At 42.3% G+C, this 22,084-nt stretch overlaps 1 protein-coding gene across 3 annotated transcripts in view; it reads left to right on the top strand.

Moving 5' to 3' along the window:
* Positions 1–11,386, top strand: part of rnasel (ribonuclease L) — a 21,677-nt gene extending 10,291 nt beyond the window's left edge. For 2 of the 3 annotated variants that reach the window (XM_008122362.3, XM_062980711.1), the window contains 4 exons: positions 1,299–1,501; positions 3,994–4,129; positions 6,246–6,403; positions 8,966–11,386. In XM_008122362.3, the coding sequence (XP_008120569.1) occupies positions 1,299–1,501; positions 3,994–4,129; positions 6,246–6,403; positions 8,966–9,104 (636 nt within the window). In that variant the 3' untranslated portion in view covers positions 9,105–11,386. The remainder of the gene's footprint in view (positions 1–1,298; positions 1,502–3,993; positions 4,130–6,245; positions 6,404–8,965) is intronic. The other variant, XR_010006129.1, reaches the window with a different exon arrangement.
* The last annotated feature ends 10,698 nt before the right edge of the window (positions 11,387–22,084 follow it).

The raw sequence follows: 22,084 nt of genomic DNA, 5'->3' as shown, positions 1-22,084 counted from the left end.
TTCCGAAACTGAATCCCTTGAAGGCCACTTCCAGTGGTTGGCTGTGGGACTCTGTGGCAGCAACTCAGGGAAACGGAGGGAAGGCTCTGTTTTCAGGAGACAGGTTCTACCCAACTCTCAACTGTAATAGCTGCAGAGAAGGTGGGAAAAGGACATGGGATGACTGGACATCCCAGAAGATGGGGAAAGATGGTTCACTCCACTTTTCCCTGTTTTCCTGCTGCTCCTGCAATGAGGTCCTAGTCTTGGTAGAAGTTTGAAGCAAGCCCTAGCATGGAATATAAATATCCAATGCATGCCACCTCACTCATTTACTCTTACCACCCAGCAGAAGAGCACACACACCGACCTCCTGATCACTATTGACTTGCTGGAGCCTTTGATGTGTGATGCCAGCTCTCAGCTGCAGAAATACAGGCAGAAAGCTACTATGGAAGTACACTCCAAATGCTTGGAGGGTTTGAGGGTGGTGGGACATGGCATGGTGAAACATTGAGGATCTTCTTATGAAACATTGAAAAAGGACATATATGCATGTGTAACTCAAGGGAGCCCCTGGTGGCGCAGCGTGTTAAAGCGCTGAGCTGCTGAATTTGTGGACTGAAAGGTCGCAGGTTCGAATCCAGGGAGCGGAGTGAATGTCCACTTCTGCCAACCAAGCAGTTCGAAAACATGCAAATGTGAGTAGATCAATAGGTACTGCTCCGGCGGGAAGGTAACGGCGCTCCATGCAGTCATGCTGGCCACATGACCTTGGAGGTCTCTACGGACAACGCGGGCTCTTTGGCTTAGAAATGGAGATGAGCACCAACCCCCAGAGTCAGACACGACTGGACTTAATGTCAGGGGAAACCTTTACCTTTACCTTAACTCAAGGTACATCTACACTGTAGTATTAATGCAGTTTGACATCACATTAGCTGCCATGGCTCAGTGCTATGTAGTTTGGTGAAGCACCAGTTCTCTAGGAGAGAAGGCGCAAGCCTTGCAAAACTACACCTTCCATGATGCCATAGCATTAAGCAATGGCAGTTAAAGTGGTGTTGAACTGCATCAAGTCTATAATGGTCTTTTGAGGGTTTTGTTGTTGTTTCACTTTGTATTTTTGTTTCGTGTAGGTAGGGTTGGGGGAGGGAGAATTGTGTAGCGTGTTAGAGTGGAACCTTTTGATCTGGCAATTATGTATGGTGTTTTTTAGTTTTTGTCATCTTTTTAGTGTATAATAAAATAAACAACATTTTAAAAATCTCTAGAAGATGTACCCCAAATAATTGCAGGCTAATTTTGTTTTCACATAGGGTCTTCGACATCTTATCCTATACATTGCAATGAGGGGGAAAATTTGCTTTGAAGCCTTACCTAAATGGTGCCCAGAGGACATAGCTGATTGTATGGAAATTGACGACCTCTACAGAAGTCTGGAATTACCTGATAAAAACATCAAAGTCAGCGAACACCTGGGACATCTGATATACCACCCTTATTTCTGGAATGAAGCAATGTAAGTAAATGTATCTCCATCTTCCTGATCTTGCTTGTCCTTATAGATGCATAGGAGCAGTATAAGAAGTGTTGCTGGAATATATTTTTAGGAAATCTCACAATTTGATTGGAATTTGATTATAACCCAGAATATCAAGGCAAATAATCCACAATATCTGCTTTGAACTGGATTATCTGAGTGCACACTGCCATGTAATCCAGTTCAATGTGGATTTTATACAACTGTGTGGAATGGGCTTGAGTCATCTGTCTCCTACTGGCGCTCCATAGAATCATAGACTAATAAATGACCACAAGAGTTCCATTGAAGGCATTTCTTTTTCCATTGTCTGCTGCCTAAGTGCTTTAACTAGTGGTGTCACTGGGACCTCCTTATGCCTCCAAAGTATATGTTCTACCACTGATCTATAGCTTTCCCTCATCCATGCTGTTTAGCATCTACATGAAATCCCTGGGATGCCAGATCATTGATATGCTGATCATTCACCCTGATTCCAAGGAAGCAGTCTCAGTACTGAACCGATGCCTGGATAAGGGCAAACAAATTGAAACTTAATCCAGATGATACAGAAAATACTCTTGCTCAGTGGAAAGTCAACTCAAGGAATAGGGATTCTGTCTATGCTGCATGGGAGTTATATATCCCCTGAAATCTCAGGCTTGCAGTTTGGTTGTGTTCTCCTGGATCCAGCTCTGAGCCTGAATGCTCAGATTTAGCTGTGGCTAGGAGCGTGTTTACACAGTTAGAATGAGTGCACCAGCTGCTCCCATTCCTAGAAATGTCACATCTGGATATGGTACTATAAGAAAAAATGAGTTCCCAAGGGTTTAACTGACAAGTATCCACTAATGGAATGATTATTTATTTATTTATTTATTTATTATAGCATTTATATTCTGCCCTTCTCACCCCGAAGGGGACTCAGGGCGGATCACATTACACATATATGCAAACATTCAATGCCTTTTTAACATAGAACAAAGACAAGACAAACATAGGCTCCGAGCGGGCCTCGAACTCATGACCTCCTGGTCAGAGTGATTCATTGCAGCTAGTTGCAGCTGGCTTGCTCTCCCGCCTGCGCCACAGCCCGGGCCCGGTATTATATATAATTAAACATTGTATTATATTTATAAATGAATATAAATGACAGATAAGTGATTACAAATCACAATCAAACTGTTGCATTCACAGTATGATGAATGGTAGTTGCATTCAAATGTAGTAAGCTTTCTTGTTTATTTTCTTGATTCTTCGTAAAGGATGAGTAGACCCCTGATCCACAACAGGTTTCGACTACCTATAGTCTTCGTCTGGTGGTAGGGTGTGCAAGAACTGGATAACATTAATACAATCGTACAAAGTGTTTTCTGGCCTAGTAAAATTAGCTAATATTAATACATACTTTTGTTATTTAGTGCAAACAATTCAAGAATGTAATCAATGAACTGTAAAATCTTTCATAGATATTGTGGAACCTATTGGGAACAAACAGTGGCTTGCAAGTTATTCTCGTAATACATTAAACATAAACATCAAAGAATATATATTAAAAAGATATTATGCCTATACTTACAAAGTGTTCTGTCTCCAATCAGTGATACTCTGCATTCAGATTTTATTCTACTGTGAGTATGAGCCTAAATGGCTCAACCTGTTGTTTATATACCAAAGAATATGGTGCCAGATGCCTTGATTATATTCCATTTGGACTACTATAAGGTACATTACATGGGGTTTCCTTTGGAAACTGAAAGCTCCAGTATTGCCAGAATGCTGCAGCCAGAATGTTGACCGAAACCAGTTATAGGGAGTATATCACTTCTCTGTTGAAATAGCTGCACTGGCTACTGGTTAGTTTCCAGATATAATTCAAAATGCTGGTCCCAGCCAATAAAGCCCTAGATGGCTTAGGTCCAGGTTGTGAACTAATATATCTCCCCATATGAATCTACCGGAGATCTAGGATATTCAGGGGAGGGCTTTCTCTCAGGCGCCTTCCACACTGTCTATATATATTCCAAGACCTGATCCCAGATTATCTGGCAGTGGAGACTATTTTAATCCAGTTTAAAGCAGATAATCTGGGATCCAGTCTTGGGATATATGGCAGTGTAGAAGGGGCCTCAGTCTCACCACTATCACAAGGACACGAGAACCTTCTCTGTAGCTGCTCCCACCTTGCTAGTAGGCAAAGACATTTTTTATTTAGGTATCCTTTTAATGTATAAGTGGGAGTTTTTTATTATGCGTGTTTTATTTATCTTTTATCTTTGAAATTATTTTTTAAAAATTTATTATACCATTTAATTGTTTTTAGACTGTATAGTTAATATTTTTAATTTACTGTTTTTGGCAATCACCTTGGGTCCCACTCTGGGAGAAAGGTGGCATAAAAATAAATGAATGAATGAATAAGGGATCATCAGGGATCTTCCCATCCTGACATTTGTGGGGAGCAGTTTTTGCAGTTGCCTTTTCTTTTCCAGGAAATATGGGGTCTTAACAAAAGTCGGGAATGAGAGTGATATCAAGACACGCAACACCAAACATCATAACAATACTAGTGAAATTCTGAAAGTTTTAAATTGTGAAGACCATCCTTTCAAGGGCTGGACTCAAAAAGTAAGCTATTTTAAATATAAGTCATACTGCGAAAGCTTTCTTAACACCTTCCTTTTTGAAGCTTTGGTTAAGCTACTTTGCAAAATGAAAATTTGCTTTTCTTACATTTTGAGTTGAGGGTGTCTTAATTAGAAGGAATGATTATTTATTTATTTAGTTATTTACAGTATTTATATTCCACCCTTCTCACCCCAAAAGGGACTCAGGGCGGATCACATTATACACACATAGGGCAAACATTCAGTGCCCATAAACACATCAAACAGAGACCGAAACAGACAGACACAGAGGCAATTTAACCTTCTTCTGAGGGGATGTTCGATTCTGGCCACAGGGGGGAGCAGCTGCTTCATCATCCACTCTGACAGCACTTCCTCATTCCAGGTCATAAATTAGTTAAACTTGCCTCCCCACTTTTTTATAAGTGGTACCTTATTTCCTACTTGATAGATGCAACTATCTTTCGGGTTGCTAGGTCAGCAACAAGCAGGGGCTATTTTAAATTTTTAATTGACAGGTGCTCACCCCGCCACGGGCTGGCCTCGAACTCATGACCTCATGGTCAGAGTGATTTATTGCAGCTGCTCAACAGCCTGCGCCACAGCCCGTTTTTTTTACACATAAAAAACCTCAAAAGACTGAGGGCGGTTCCAGACAGCGGTAAAATCCGTGCTGACCTGGATTTAAAAAACCCACGTCGAGGTGGACTGCAGTCTGTACACTAGCCACAGAAACCCACGTTTTTGCAGATGGGTGTCTAGATGCCCTTCTAGAACCTTCCGGGAGAGCAGTGAGACATTCAGACTCCTCAAACCTCCCAAAAGCCCTGTTTCAGCCCAGAAAACGTGAGAGGGCTGTGCAGACAGCCCCCTCAGAAGTCTCAGGACGTCTCAGGTGACAATCCAGGCAGCAGAAATAATGGGTTTAACTCACGCCTTTTAAGAAGGCACAGATCAAACCCACTATCAAATTATCTCACCACAAAGAAAGGTTTTCCTGCTTTGTGGCGAATGAATTTGTGTTTTCATGGGGCATCATGTAGATGATGTCCCACTTGAAGAACTGGGAGCTCCCGCTTCTAAGGGGCTGTCTGGATGTGCCCTGAGTCACATATTTTATTGTAGCCGAAATACATTGCATGTCCCAACTAAAGTAAATACATAGAAACAATTGCTGAAAACTGTAAAACAGTCTTTGGCCCCTACCACACAGCTGAATAAAATCCCATATTATCTGCTTTGAACTGGAATATATGGCAGTGTGGACTCAGATAACCCAGTATAAAGCAGATACAGTAGAGTCTCACTTATCCAAGCTAAATGGGCCAGCAGAAGCTTGGATAAGCGAATATCTTGGATAATAAGGAGGCATTGAGGAAAAGCCTATTAAACATCAAATTAGGTTATGATTTTACAAATTAAACACCAAAACATCATGTTATACAACAAATTTGACAGACAAAGTAGTTCAATACGCAGTAATGTTATGTTGTAATTACTGTATTTACGAATTTAGCACCAAAATATCATGATATATTGCAAACATTGACTACAAAAATGGCTTGGATAATCCAGAAGCTTGGATAAGCGAGGCTTGGATAAGTGAGACTCTACTGTATTGTGGGATTTTTTGCCTTGATATTCTGGGTTATATGGCTGTGTGGAAGGGCTGTAAAGCACATTTTTAACTGTGTGGAGTAGTGGTTTGAATGTTGAACTATGACTGTAGGGACTAAAGGAAACTCTATGGAGTCATACTCTTTCCAACTCAGTGAAAGGCAAAAGCTACCCCGCTCTGAATAAATCTTACCAAGAAAACCCCAAGGGGTTGCCATAGCATGAAGGTACACATTAACAAATTAACTGGAGGAATCAGAAAGGCCAAATCAATAGGGAAAGATTAATCAACTTAATTTGTTTCAATCTTTGAATGAGTCAAACATAATATGGAAACTGTTTTAACAGTGAACATAGGAAAGTGTACACTTTCCAAATATAGAATGTAGGCATGTGAATGTTTATGAGACTTTTTAAAAAGCTTGAATCTTCCAGTTTGCAGAACAGAACACTCTTGCAAAGAGTAGGTTTTTATGGACAATTGCATGGATCTCTTTTAGGTTGATCAAGAAGTATTGGACAGTATGGTTGCCCCATTTCATGCCAAGGCCAAAAAGAATCCAAACAAAAACAAGCGAGTTTATGATGAAGACTGTGTGACAGATTTATTGAAATTAATCAGGGATATGGATGCACACTACAGTGAGAAGAGTGAAGAGTAAGTAACCTTTTATTTCGCTGCATCTGGTTGTTCCTGGCCTTCAGCATTGTCTTTTAGCTTGATTTTGTGCACAACATACTGTTGTAGCTAGCCTGCAGATTATTGAACCCAGGAGGATGTTCTGGTGTTTTTAAAGCAACGTTTGCCTCTAGGCTCTACTGTCCCTTTAATTGATTACTTTCTTCCAAGTATTGCATTAGTGCCTCAGGCCTTTAATTAAAGAATGTTTGCTGGTGACAGTCTCTTTATAAACGTGTTGGAACTAGAAAGGTTCTTAATTTGAAAAAGCTTATATTTTGCTGAATATTGGGAGATGGAATGAAAGGTCAGATTCCATGAGTCACACTGGCCCATCTACGCTGCCATATGATACAGTTCAAAACTATGGCCCCTTCTACGCTGCCATATAAAATCCAGATTGTCTGCATTAATCTGGATTATATGGCAGTGTAGACTCAGATAATTCAGTTCAAAGAAGATAATATGGTCATCTGCTTTGATAGTCTGGTTATATGGCAGTCCAGAAGGGCCTATAGTCCAGTGTCCATAGTCCAGTGCTCAAACCAGTGTTACTTTAGACAAGAGTGGGAGAGGGGGAAATAATTTTAAAAAATCCAGAAGATGTAACTCTTCTGGAATTCATTCATACATTCTGAAAATTTCAAAAAAGTTGGCAGTTTTCTATAACGTATCATACCCAATGATCACACTTTGTAAATACAAACTACAAATATATCTTAGGGATCACAAACACTGAGTTTCACCAACAGTCATTGCTGGAGATCCATGTGATACATGGGGTAAAACCAGTTAATGTGGCTTTGCCCAACATAAGGTGAAGTTGTGGAATTCTCCAGAGCTTCTTTGAAGCTCCACACCTCAGTTTGGCAATGTAGATGGGGCCACGTTCCCAGCCCCATGATATGGTTGCCTTAGGGTCATCATAGGTTGCCCTGTAAATTCCAGGTTATCTGAATTGCCTGGATTATATGGTAGTGTAGATTCAGGGCTCTTCCACACAGCCATATAACCCAGAATATCAAGGCAGAATAATCTATAATATCTGCTTTGAACTGGAATATCAGAGTCCACACTGCCATATATCCCAGTTCAAAGCATTGTGGGATTTTATTCAGCTGTGTGAAAGGTCCTCATATAATCCAGTTCAAAGCAGATAATGTGGATTGTCTGATTTGATAATCTAGGGGCTTATCCAGACAACCTTTAAAAGCGGGAGCTCCCGCATTTTAAAGTGGGGTGTCCAAATGACAACCCACAGAAGAGCGATTGCATTTTCTACAAAGCAGGAAAACTCTGTTTTGTTGTGAGATTATTTGTTAGTGGGTTTGTTCCACATCTTCCAAGAAGGTGTGGGGTAAACCCACTGTGACCAGTGTCTGGAGTGGCCAATCAGAAGTCCTGGGACTTCTGAAGGGGCTGTCCGCACATCCATCTCATGTTTTCTGGGCCGAATCAGATGCGGGAAATGTGAGAAGGCTCTAAACCCCTCTCCAAACCCCTTTAAAAATGTTTAAAAAGAAGATTACTTATGAGGCCGACATTTCCTTTCTGCCAGACCTCTCCTGGCGCCTAGTAATGACATGCCAGGAGAAGGGGGTCAGGAGCAATTTTCCTCCTCCCTGACACTTCTTCTAGCATATCATTCCTAAGTGCCAGGAGAGAGACGGCAGAAGGGATATGTCGGCCCTGTAAGTAATTTTATTTTTTAATGCTTTTTAAAGGGGTTTGTGGAGGAGGTAGGTGTTGTCTCCTTGTTCTCCTGGTAAGTACCAGGAGAACATGTAGACAATGTCCATGGAAATCGTGGGCTTCTTTGGCATTGTGCGGACTACAGTCCGCCCCAATCCAGGTTTTTTGAACCGGGGTCGAAGCAAGCTTTACCACTGTCTGGAACTGGCCTGGGTTATATTACAGTGCAAAAGGAGCTTAGATAGAATAAATATCAGGTTTTGGAAACTGGCATAATTTGATAACTGACCATAATTTGAATACTTTTATAATAAAATACTAGATAGAGGTCAATTTCATGGTTGTAATATATACATATACTAGCTGTGCCTGGCCACGCGTTGCTGTGGCGAAGTATGGTGGTATGGGAAATAGTATTGAGGAATTGGTGGTAGTTAAGGTAAAGGGTAAAGGTTTTACCTTACATTAAGTCCATTATAAATGGGTTATATAGCTGTGTGGAAGGGCCTTGAGTCTACACTGCCATATAATCCAGTTAAAATCAGATAATCTGTATTTTATAGGCAGTGCAGAAGAGGCCTAAGTGAGGCCTAACTCTGCCTGTCCTTTGGGCTGAGTGGGTTGCTAGGAGCTTAGCCTTCTAACTGGCAGCAATTGGATAAAAACAATTCTTCCTCTCCCTGTAATTAGGACTTTTTCTTTTCTTTTTGTTGTATGAACGTAGAGGCATGAATGAGGGGTTGTGCTGCCAAGTTTAGTGTTTCTGGGATGTGTCGTTTTGTTGTTTTGTCCTAGGCCAAAATTTCATTACCCTTTTATATATAGATATTTGTTTCTTTTTTGTTTCAGGGTGAAGAATATAGTCAGGGATCCTCAAGAATATTTTTTGAAACTCTTTCCAAATTTAACCATTTTTGTCTACCAGAGGTTGAGTAGTATAAAATATGATAAGCATTTTCCTAATGCCCAACATCCTTCACAACTATAACAAGGACCAATGGATACGGATTCCTTCTGGACATTCTTTTTGCTTTGCTACCATTTCTCTATAAGAACTGTTTATAATTGATCTTTCAATCTTCCTTATCTTTTATAATCTCAAAATCTCTTCACATTTGCATGACTGACCATACCCTAATTTCAAATGTCCCTAATGCATGTGCTGGTCTCTGTTATAGGCAACTGCCAGGGATACAAAACATGTTTCTAGATTTTCAATATCACAGTTAAAAAACAACAAAATATAGGACATCTTTATACATTCACAGGAAAACGGTGGAAAGGTTAAAAAGACATAGGCCCCTTCCACATAGCTGTATAAAATCCACATTGAACTGGATGATATGGCAGTATGGACTCAGATAATCCAGTTCAAAGCAGATATTGTGAATTATCTGCCTTGATATTCCGAGTTATATGGCTGTGTGGAAGGACCCTTAGAAAGAATGAGTGAAACAAATTTGAAATGCAAACTCAAAGATTTTTGAATTCTAAAATGCCACATAACATACATCCACAACCTGAAAAACACTTTGAATTTTGGAAGGTATTACAAAGGCCATTAAACACAACTAAAGCACTCCTGAAAGATGGTCACCTGTTCTCTGCTCTAAAGATGAATAGGTGGAAGTCTTTATACTGGAAAATAGCATCTCCAAGGATGCAGGATTTGCAAAGACAATCTGCTATTTCCTGACAATAAGGGTAAAATACCTGTAAGGCAAGAAATTGCCCATCAGGTACTTTAGACACTGTTTTTTAAGACTAAAGATAAAGGTAAAGATAAAGGTTTCCCCTGAAGTTAAGACCAGTCGTGACCGACTCTGAGGGTTGGTGCTCATCTCCATTTCTAAGCCGAAGAGCCGGCGTTGTCCATAGACACCTCCAAGGTCATGTGGCTGGCATGACTGCATGGAACGCCGTTACCTTCCCGCCGGGGCGGTACCTATTGATCTACTCACATTTGCATGTTTTCGAACTGCTAGGTTGGCAGGAGCTGGGGCTAACAGCGGGTGCTTATTCCGCTCCCGGGATTTGAACCTGGGACCTTTTGGTCCGCAAGTTCAGCAGCTCAGCGCTTCAACACACTGTGCCACCAGTGGCACTTTAAACATTTTTTTTGTAGAATTAATGCAGTTTAACACTTTAGCTGCCATGGCCCCATGCTATAGAAACATGAGCATTGTAATTTTTCAAGGTCTTTAGTGTTCTCTGCTGAAGGTTGCTGGTGCCTCACCAAACTAGAAATCACAGGATTCCATAGCATTGAGCCATGACAGTTAAACTGGTGTCAGACTGCATTAATTCTGCATTAATATTTAGCTAAAGAACTCATTAGGTGTGAAGTCTTGTCTCTGCCTTTTCTCTCCTTTGCTTCAGTTCCCTCTGTTTAAGTTCCCCAATAGTGTAGATGCCTCCATTTGTATTAGTTTTGGGGTTGAGCTTTAAAAAACCTCTAGAGGCCAACCTTAGTTGGTTTAGTCCATTTGCCTGTACAGAACGTTCTTGCTAGGCCCTCCTTTTCTTTCTGTAATAGACCTATAGAGTTTAGAGGCCTGGATATTGTCTGGGAATCCTAAGCCCTAGCAATCCAAACAGGTATCCTTAGCACTAAGCTCTTCATATACCATCAGTCACAGTGACAACAGAAGCTTGTGGTTAGCCCAAGTTTCATAAAGTAGAAGACCAAGTCCATCACTTTACATCAGAGCCAAAAGACTTTCAAGGATCCCAGAGAGATGACTGTGACCAGCAAAATCTACTTTTGTAATGTATTGTTTTAAATTATCTTTCAATAGCCCTGGGTGGAGTTAACCCTTCATTCATCTTATTTTCAGTAAACTCGTTTTGGTTAACTTTCATCTTGCCTAAAGTGCCTCTGTATGTTAAGGGTCTTAATAGAAGGTATAGAGATACCCCCCACGTAAAGCCAATTATCACAGGGACAGAAAGTGAGATGAAATCTTCTGAACAGAGGCACAGAAAGCAAAACAAATGTTACAGGGGTGTTAACCCTCTCCTATGCTATCCAAAACTAATATATATGTATGTATGTACCCCTCTGCCCCTCTCTTTTCTCGGCAAAGCGGGACACTTCACCTCTCCTTTCTCATGAGGCCCTTTGACTCCTTGTTTTGTGCCACATCATTTAGGCATCTCAAATCATCCAGTCTTCTCCTCTGATTAGCAATCCTCATTGAGCAATTGTCCCTCATGATGTCTGTTGCACCTCTGTGATGCTGACCCCCAATAAATGTAACTTAAAATCAATTGATCCTTAAACTTTTGTTGCCCACATAATGAGAAAGCTCATCATCACACATAGAGAAAAACAATATTTTCACGGAACAGCTGTAGCCACCAATATAGGGATAGCAAAGTCTAATTAGCTTCTGGAGATCATTGGGGTTTTGGCTTATTTCCTTAATTTCCCAACAAGAAGAGCTGCACTGGAACATTGAGAAAATGGGCACATTGATGATTTCAGTCAGATTGGCAGAATAGAGAGAGTGAGTAGCAATTCTTGCTGTCAGGAATTAAAGTGGGCGAGGGAGCTTGTCAAGGAAAGAAAAGCAGGGAAATATATAGCAAGGTTCTCCCCGTTGTGGTTCTCTTTCCACCCCAATGTCCACACTGGGTTGCTTAATCTTTTCTTGGGCTTCTACCAATGTTCTCGTAGTCCGCACAACTGTTTCTTCAGTTCCAGAAAGCTAGTCTAGACTGGACTGTGTATATAACTTCGCAGGCTTCATTTGATGTAATAATTTGGCTAGTTATAAATCCCTCTCTTTCCTTACAAGCAGTTGAGACCTACTGCTGAGTGTCAGCTAGCACAGTGATTCTCAACCTGTGGGTCCCCAGATGTTTTGGCCTTCAACTCCCAGAAATCCTAACAGCTGGTAAACTGGCAGGAATTTCTGAGAGTTGTAGACCAAAACACCTGGGGACCCACAGGTTGAGAACCATTGAGCTAGCATAATGTAACATGTAAGATAGAACAGGATTTCAGATCATTGCTGTGTTTTTCTACAATAATCTGAAATGTTAATGGAGTAGGAATGACTTCTCATTTTCAGTTCACGCAAGAACTAAAACAAGAAATTGTTGCTGAGCATTTCTGCTTTATTTTATGCTGAGGTGTGGGTTCTAAGGCTTCATGCATTCTCCAAAGTCTACATTTTTGGCAAATTAAGCTCCCTGCCAACCTTCACCCAAGGTAAAGGTAAAGGTTTTCCCCTGACATTAAGTCTAGTCGTGTCCGACTCTGGGGGTTGGTGCTCCTCTCCATTTTTAAGCCAAAGAGCTGCCGTTGTCAGTAGACACCTCCAAGGTCATGTGCATAGAGTGCCATTACCTTTCCATATCCAAAGCCTCCCTTAAAAATGGTCAGAATTTGGTATAATTAACCATATTCTCCAAAACCATATCCAAAGCCTCTTCCACAGTCCTGTCAAAAGCCCATTGGATTTTTCTTAACCTGTTAAGGTTCAACCTGTGGGAAGACTCCTCCCTTAAATATAAAAGGGTTTTTAAAAATCTCCTTTCATCCATCATGCTTCCAGTTGTTAGCTGCCTTGAGTCCCCACAGGGAGAAAGATGGAGTATAAATAAAATTGTTAATAATAATAATAATAATAATAATAATAATAATAATAATAATAATAAGACAAGACCTGGCTATGGCTCACGAATGGGACACTGAAGGAGACAGACAGCCTGATCCTTGCAGCCCAGGAGCAAGCCATCAGAACAAATGCAATTAAGGCCAAGATCGAAAAATCAGCTGATGACCCAAAATGCAGACTGTGCACGGAAGCTGACAAAACTATTGATCATATCCTCAGCTGCTGTAAGAAAATCGCACAGACTGACTACAAACAGAGGCACAACTATATGGCCCGAATGATTCATTGGAACGTATGCCTCAAGTACCACCTCCCTGCAGTAAAGAACAGGTGGGATCACAAACCTGCAAGGATAATGGAGAATGAGCACGCAAAGATACTGTGGGACTTCTGAATCCAGACTGACAAAGTTCTGGAACACAACACACCAGACATCACAGTTGTGGAAAAGAAAAACGTTTGGATTATTGATGTCGCCATACCAGGTGACAGTTGAATTGATGAAAAACAACAGGAAAACTCAGCTGCTATCAGGACCTCAAAATTGAACTTCAAAGACTCTGGCAGAAACCAGTACAGGTGGTCCCGGTGGTGATCGGCACACTGGGTGCTGTGCCAAAAGATCTCAGCCGGCATTTGGAAACAATAGACATTGACAAAATTATGATCTGCCAACTGGAAAAGGCCACCCTACTGGGATCTGCACGCATCATCCGAAAATACATCACACAGTGCTAAATGCTTGGGAAGTGTTCGACTTGTGATTTTGTGATACGAAATCCAGCATATCTATCTTGTTTGCTGTGTCAGACTAAGTTGTTGTGTCAATAATAATAATAATAATAATAATAATAATTTCAACCATATCCTTTCCAAAAAATAACTAGAAGTGATGCAATTTTTGGGAAGGACAGAGATAAATATGCCATTTCTCTGATATGCCAATGGTGGTGGAGGTTGTTCTGCAGGAGGGTAGAAGAAAAATGGATCCTAAGCCCTCAGAGTTGCCTACTCCAGTCCTACAGTATTCAAACCAATTTGGTTTTGTTCTGGTTGCAGCATTTTTAGCTGAGAGACTGCGTGATCCAGAAGGTGCAGAAAGAGAAGATGGGTAATGATTCAATTCTCTCTGTGTGCAGATTACAGAAAGAACCTTACTTTTCAGTCATCTGTTTTAGTGACTCCTTGGTCTGCTTGCTTCTGTTGCTCACTCCAAAAGTTATCCAGGCTTATATGTAAGCTGTTTTCCCCTTCTAGAGCTTTTAGTTTCTTTTACAAATGAACTGAATGTGTGGAAAATCCACATCAAAACAGAGAACAAAATGGAGGGTGGTGATTAATGTGGTTAGAAATATATTGGCACTTGGGAGATCCAAGTGCCCACTGAGCTGTGAAACTCACTAGATGACTTTGTTAAGGTGGCCAATTGTGGACTGGGGGAACCACTGGTTCTCCAGAAAACTTCAGAGAGCCATTCCCCTCCTGATGTTTTTTTTTTAAAAAATTTTTTTTTGCCTGGGAGCATAGAGGGTAATTTTGTCATGTCCTCCCCCCCTCCCCCGCCCCCACCCGAATTTGCCGTTGCCGTTTTAGTTCCAAAGGAGAACCTTCTTTTTTTAACAGCAGAAAATGATCCATCAGCCAACATCTGATTTATTTCCATTAAGGAAAAAATCTACCCAGAACAGTTGGAAGGGGGCTCATTCACAGTCGGGGGGAGGGGGTCAAAAAGATGGCAAAAATGTCCCAGTGCTCTCTAGATAACATTTGGAGGAACTGTTTGCCGGGAAGGGTCCAGGGAACCACAAAATTGCCCATTTCCCCCACTTCTGCTTTAAATCAATTCCTCTTTCTCAGCATGATGTGCTGCATATGGCTGTTGTTAAGATAAGGTGAAGGAAAAAGTATATAAATCATCTTGAACATATTGGAGGAAAAGCCTGATATAAACTTACATATGTTTTAATGACTAATCAGCTATGACTTCTGAAATTTGAACAGTGGCCCAGATGAGTCACTCTGGACTACTTTTCATAGTTAACATTATCAGCATACTTGCAGCGAAGTCCATTCCTATGCTGAGTTTCATATGATTATTTACGTTTTTATCACACAGGTGTCAGCTGCTGAACTTGTTGACCGAAAGGTTGGCGGTTTGAATCCGGGGAGCGGAGTGAGCTCCCGCTCTTAGCCCCAGCTTCTGCCAACTTAGCAGTTCGAAAACATGCAAATGTGAGCAGATCAATAGGTGCTGCTCTAGCGGGAAGGTAACGGCGCTCCATGCAGCTATGCCAGCCATATGACCTTGGAAGTGTCTATGGACAACGCCAGCTCTTCAGCTTAGAAATGGAGATGAGCACCAACCCCCAGAGTCAGACATGACTAGACTTAATGTAAGGGGAAAATCTTTATCTTTACCTTTTTACAGACAGGTGTATCATTTTGAAGCACTTTTAAATCACTGAAATACAGAGGGACTAAAACAGATCAGAAAGCTAGATCTATTCAATTTGCTGAGCACCACGGTTGACAGAAGACTGGAGTCATTCCATGCAGTTATTTCCTTTGTATAGTTCAAGCTGTCTAGGATAACTATGTCACTTTTAAAATGTTGTGTTTTTGTTTTGAAATGATGGCTGGAATTAATAATAACAGTTATGAATGCATAACTTAATATTGTTATTATTTCACATTTGTGATCTTTATGTATCCATAATCATGCCCCGGTGGCAAAGTGTGTTAAAGCACTGAGCTGCTGAACTTGCAGACCGAAAGGTTGCAGGTTCAAATCCCGGGAGCGGAGTGAGCGCCCGCTGTTAGCTCCAGCTTCTGCCAATCTAGCAGTTCAAAAACATGCCAATGTGAGTAGATCAATAGGTACTGCTCCGGCGGGAAGGTAACGGCGCTCCATGAAGTCATGCCAGCCGCATGACCTTGGAGGTGTCTACGGACAACACTGGCTCTTTGGCTTAGAAATGGAGATGAGCACCAACCCCCAGAGTCAGACATGACTGGACTTAACGTCAGGGGAAACCTTTACCTTACTTAATCATGCCAATTGTGCCGTCGCGCCTGGGGCTGTAAACTCTTAGTGAAAGAGGCATGGACGTGACATCTTTCCCCAGGGGATTGCTTCTTGCCCTCCTTTAGGGAAACTGGAACTCCCAAGGACCAAAACACTGTAGTTAACTCAAAACTGGGTTTATTCTTCACAAAGGGGGTAAAAGAAAATATACATTACAGTCTTTGATTGTTTAAGTCCATGAAGCTTGTCCAGATCCCTCTTTCTCTGGCTGTGAATGCCGGAGCAAACTCAGCCTCAGTCCAATGACCTATATCTGAAGACAAGAGTCTTCCTCTGTTGCCAAAGGACTGATGTGAAGGCGCTTGAGACTCCTCAACGTTATTCAGGTTGGCCCTGAACATGAAGTGTGAGTCCCAAGGGTAAGAACCTCAGAATTGGTGCTGAGAGGTAACTTTTGAAGGGCTTTCAGAGCCAAGCCTCTCTTTCACGTCCATCCGATAGAGTGGAATGAAAAGGATGAAACACAGTCCTACTCCAGGAAGAGGTGGAGCCAAACAGTTTTGCTGAGTGAGCAATGTAACAGGTACAAACAACATTGATTGACAGATATAAATAACCAATCCAACTACATTTACAGGGTAAGGGCAAAATCAGGCATGATACAGCAATTCAAATCTTGAAACTTATAGTTTGACATATAAATGGCGCCACTCGCGCCGTCACACTCCCGGCCTAGATTTCCGGACTTTCGGAAATCTAAACAAAATGGAGTTAAATACCTTTAACTCTAATAACTTTAAGACTGTATGTCTTCTGAAAATAACACAACCATGTCGCTGATAGGCCTGTCAAACAAAGAAACCTTTTCGTTAGAGACGACCTTAACCTGGGCCTTGTGCACTCTATTGTCAGAGCTAGGATATAATTTTGACACAATACCCTTAGCCCATTGGGATCTAGGAGCATCTTGGTTTAAGTAACACCAAATCCCCAACCTTTACGTTGGCACCTAACAATCCAAAACCCATAGTTTCTTAGGGCAGACTCAGTAAATGACCTTCCTTGGTGTTTGACCTTTGCGTGGAAATGCTGTGTCAACAGCAGAGCTATGTGGCTATGGTGTGGCAAAATAACAGGATTTTTAACACAGGATCTAATCTTTGCTCTTTTTAGTCTACCTCCAACCCTAAGGAGACCCTCATTGTCCAGGAAGGGGTTCAAGTCCTTTAAACAACTATTTTTGGGCAAGGATGCTTTTCTTTCTAGACAAGCTATTTCTTCTAAAAAACACTGTCTTTGAGTGGATCTCAGGATGACTGTTGAGGCTTTCGAAAGATCTTGGGGCTGAATTGCACCACTGTTTTTTGTAGTGATGTAATGTATGAGCCTGGCAATGGCTGCCTGAAGTCTAGTCCATTTTGAAAATCTTTCAAACTTGGCTGGATTTAAACCTTGCCTTGATAAGTCTTGGCCATTGATGGTAGATTTGCAGGACTGAATTTCTGGCAACTCTGTGAACTTGAGCACGGAGATGCTTTCTGGAAGGGAAGGATTTTGGAGACATTTGGGTCCAGTGATCCAGGATGACTTGGACAACTTTGCGGCTGATGTTCCTCGGGATGCCACATCTGCCGGATTTTCTGAAGTGGATATATAATGCCACTGCTTGCTGTTAGAGCTCTTCAGGATGGTGTTAATTCTGTTCGAAACATAAACTTTATATCTATTGGTGGTGTTTTGCAGGTAACCTAACACAACCATGCTGTCTGTGTGAAAGAATATCTTTTGAAACAATTGTCCAGTCTCCCTTTTGATGATTTGGCTCAACTGAGTGGCTAAGACGGCAGCGCAGAGTTCTAATCTGGGCACTGTAGTGTCCATGGGTGCTATTTTAGCCTTAGACATCACAAATCCTGAAGAGCAGGTACTGATACTTCTTTGTCGGGCGTATGCGACCGCAGCGATAGCCTTGGTGGATGCATCGCAGAATATGTGTAGTTCCATGATTTCTGAAGGTGAGGAACTGCTTGCTATGTACTGCCTTGACAGTTGTATGTTTTCTATGCCTTGGGCTTGGCAAGTCCAATTTTTCCATTGTGACATGAGATCCTGAGGAAGCTCTTGATCCCAGGTAAGCTTAAGCTGAATTGCCTGTTTGAAAAGCAATTTGGCTGAGATGACTACTGGAGACACTATACCCAGTGGATCGTAAATGCCATTGATGGCAGATAACATAAGTCTTTTGGAGGTGACCTTGGCCAATTTAGGGGCTCTTAAAGTAAAACAGTCTGTAGCTACGTTCCATAACAAACCTAAACTGGCTTGAGCGTTCAAGTCTTGAAACAACTTTGATGCATCCTTTTCCACCAAGTCTTTTGGTGGGAAAGCCTGAAGTATCTCTGGACTATTTGAGTTTATTTTGTGAAGGCGAATGTTGGCCTTGCCCAGCATTTCTTGAATTTCTTTGACTGACTTTGAAGCTTGCTGCGCAGAATCATAGGATACAAGAAGATCATCGACATAAAAGTTCTGGTTGACAATCACTGATGCTGATTGACTAAACAAATGGCCAAATTTGTCTGCAGTCCTTTTTAAACAATAATTGGCAACTGCCGGAGACGGAGTGTTACCAAACACGTGAACCCTCATCTGGTATTCGGTCACATCAGAGAGGGACTCAGGATCTCTAAACCATAAAAACTTCAAGAACCTTCGATGTTCTGGGCAAACTAAGAATGCGTAAAACATTTTATGTATATCGGCTATTACTGCATACTTCTTTTCTCTAAACCTTAAAAGAACTCCAAGCAGGCTGTTAAGCAAGTCGGGACCTTTAAGAAGAACATGGTTTAGAGCTTTACCTTGACATTCCGCACTAGCATCAAAAACAATACGGACTTTGTCAGGTTTCTGAGGATGAGTCACTTTGTGGTACGGCAGGAACCACTGCTCTTCTCCCTCCGCACACGCGCTAGCTGGTTCAGCGTAGTTGCTTCTGAAGAGGTCTTCCACAAACTGGGTGATCTGGGTCTTTACCTTCGGATCCTTTAGCATCCTTCTTCTTAAGGACAGGAGACGATGAAGGGCAACATCTCTGTTGTTGGGTAGAGATGGTCTTTCCGGCTTGAAAGGTAAAGGTGCTATCCAATTACCTTCAGGGTCTTGAGTGACTTGGTTGTTCATCATCTCAAGAAACTTCTGTTCATTTTTAGAGAAGGCTGTTTGCTCATCTCTCTCTGTGACTTCAAAGATGGAAGAGTAATCGGGCATTACTCCCTGGCAGCAAACTGAGATGTGGCTGGCACATCCTTGCATTAGTGAAGGCCTTTTAGTGACAGGCTGGAACATCTTGTTCAGGCAGACTGGGCCTAACACCGTCCATCCTAAAGGCAACTGCTGGGCCATGGGTGATCCCTTAGGACCTTCAATCTGGTTGCTAACACGGAACAGTGTGGGACAATTTGCACCGATAAGCATTACGATGTCTGTTTCTAAGTCCAAAGCTGGAATTAGATCTTGAATACCTTTGAGATGAGGATGGGCTTGTACCACCTCTTTCGTGGCTATCTGTTCTTTGTTCCTGGGAATCAGGCTGCATTCTATAAGGTCAGGAAGATCGTACCTGACCTTTTGTCTGACAGGCGAGATTTTGAACTTTGTTGCAACTCTGCCATTCATCTTATTCTTTCCAGAACAAGTGGATATGGTGTATTCTATTGTCTCTGTATGAAGATCGAACATGTCGAAGAACTCTGGGGTTGCAAGAGATGCGTCACTTTGGGCATCCAAGGCGACGTAGACCCTTTTCTTATTCCACGGCTGCTTGTCTGGATACACCTCTGCCAGGCAGATTGGGTGGCAAATCCTGGGCTTGTGGCTATTTTGACAAAGCTTGGTGCAGGCAACCGCAGGAGCCTTGAGGGCTACCTGAGGTTCTGTAGGCTTTTGGTCTTCTTTGGTTTCTTCTTTGGTAGGAGAATTTGACTTTGCTTTGAATTGAGGGGAATCGAAGTTGTGCATTGCAGAGCAATGCTTGATGCTGTTGCAGTGTTGGCATTTAACCTTTTCTTTGCAGTCTTTGGAGAAGTGAATAGTGGCGCCGCAGCATCTAAAGCACACCTTGGCCTTTTGAATTATTTGGAGTCGTTCTTTGTAAGGCTTCTTTGCGAACTCTCTGCATTCAGCTAGGCTGTGTGGCCTTTGATGAATGGGACAGGATATGCTGTTGTTGCTGACTGGTTGAGCAGAAGTTGCAGGAGTTGCGTCTGTCATCTTGACACTCAGGTTCCTTCTAAGATCTTTGCCCTGGGCTTTGTCTTCTTTGGAGGTCTTTTCAGGCTTTAGGTCTTGGTACAAAGCGAGAAGACCTGTTTGAGGGTCATTCCTCTCACGGGCTGCTCTAGTGACGAAATCCACCAAAAAGGTGAAGGGCGGGTATACATTTGCATTCTCCTCTTTGTACTTGAACACCTGTTTCCCCCAAGCTTCTCGAAGAGGAAAAGGAAGTTTGCAGAGGATGGCACTCTGTGACGTGTGCTGGTCCAGACATGCTAAACCTGGCAGCTCTGGATTTCCTTTGGCTGAAGCTAGCTCTAGTAAAAGATCACTAAAGTCCCAAAGCTGTTTGCAATCTTTCATCTTCAGTGATGGGAACCTGTTGAGTCGATCCATGAGGGATGCTTCTATCTCAGTGCTCGCACCGAAGCGCTGGTCCAAGCGAGACCACGCTGTGGACAAAGCTCTTTGGGGGTCTGCTACATGAGCAGCATAAAGTCTTTTTACTTGCTCGGCTGAGCTGGGTCCAAGCCACGCCATAAGAAGGGACAGTTCTTCATCCGCTTCTAGCTTGAAATCTCGAATGGCCCTCATGAAGGTGATTTTCCACAGAAGGTAGTCATCCGGTCGGTCAGTGAATTTCTGGACGCCTTTGTCTCTGATGTCTCTTCTTGGATTTCTCAAGAGGGAACCCAATTGAGACTCCAGTGTGTAAGGGTACATCTGAGGAGTGTGATGTGGCGTGACAAACTCAATGTTCTTCGGTTGAACACATCTTTTCGCGATGGTAGGCGATGCTGGGTTCAGCAGATTGCTGGCAGGCAGCACCTCTGAAGCCTTCATCTTCAGCGATGGGAGAACTGACTTGGTATGCAGGGATGAATGTGGTGGTTCACTCCCGGCCATGCCTTGCCAATGTGAATGGACATCTGGATGTTGTTGAAAGACGTCATCCTTTTGTTCCCAAGTAGACAAGTGGTATCTCTGAGGCCTAAGTACAGGAATGGACTCTGACAGAGATGGCACTCTCCCGGCCGTGCTTTGCTGTACTTCTGAGGAATGGGCTGGCCTTGAAGTTGCGAACACTGGAACAGGTGAGCGATCTTCAAGGTGGCAAAAGGAGATATGACTCTGCACTACAGGTGATTCCAGTTGCAGATGTGCTGAAACCTTTGCTGTAGGCTCTTGTGTTGGCAGGAAACTAAGGTTTTCTTGTGTTAGTTCCTGTGATAGGGCTTTGGCTAGAATGTTAACTCTGACTATCTTTTGTGCTGTGTCTCTTTTTACTTGAAGCAGATCTAGATCCCGTTGCAGCTCCTCTTGCTTGGCTTCAGCCACTGCAAGCTCTATTTCTCTCTGGGCCCTGGCCTGTGCTAGGTCAGCTTCTTGTTGAGCCCTAGCCTGCGCTAGGTCAGCTTCTTGTTGGGCCCTAGCCTGCGCTAGATCAGCTTCTTGCTGGGCCCTAGCCTGCGCTAGAAGCAGTTTCTCCTTGGCTTTAGCCTGTTGAAGGAGGAGTTCCTCTTCATTGAAGGCAAAGTCTTGCCTAGCCATTTCTGCAGACACCTCTGCTTCTAAAACCTCTTTTCTAATTTTCAAACGGACAGCCTCTCTGTTGTAGTGGGCTGCTTTGGAAGAAGTACTGATGAATGAGTGTGTGGATTGGGAGGAACTGCTATGCCTAGATGAATGCTTGGATTTAAGGCTAGCATTAGATGGAATCTTGAGCAGACTGGATCTAAGGCTTACACATGGGGAGCCTTGAACCCTTTCTTCTGCACCTTCTACAAGGGGGGATTTGACCCTTGTCTGCAAAATCTCATTGCTATGACTTGACATTCTGTAATTCAAAAGGAAACTTATCCCAAGTTTCAAACAGTACAAAATGCAATACTATATAACTATACAATTAAAGGCACACAAAAGGGCAATGCAATATTTTAAACAAGACAATTAAAACAGCTGCTTAACTGGGAAGTTAAGCCTGGGCTTTCATAAACTTGCAGCAGGCTTTGAAGAAATGGCAGGAACTGCAGAAGGTTGGAA

The sequence above is a fragment of the Anolis carolinensis genome, chromosome 4 (genome assembly GCF_035594765.1).
Source record: "Anolis carolinensis isolate JA03-04 chromosome 4, rAnoCar3.1.pri, whole genome shotgun sequence".
NCBI lineage: Eukaryota > Metazoa > Chordata > Lepidosauria > Squamata > Dactyloidae > Anolis > Anolis carolinensis.
Note: the sequence above shows the minus strand (reverse complement) of the source record. Positions and strands in the feature narration are given on the sequence as shown.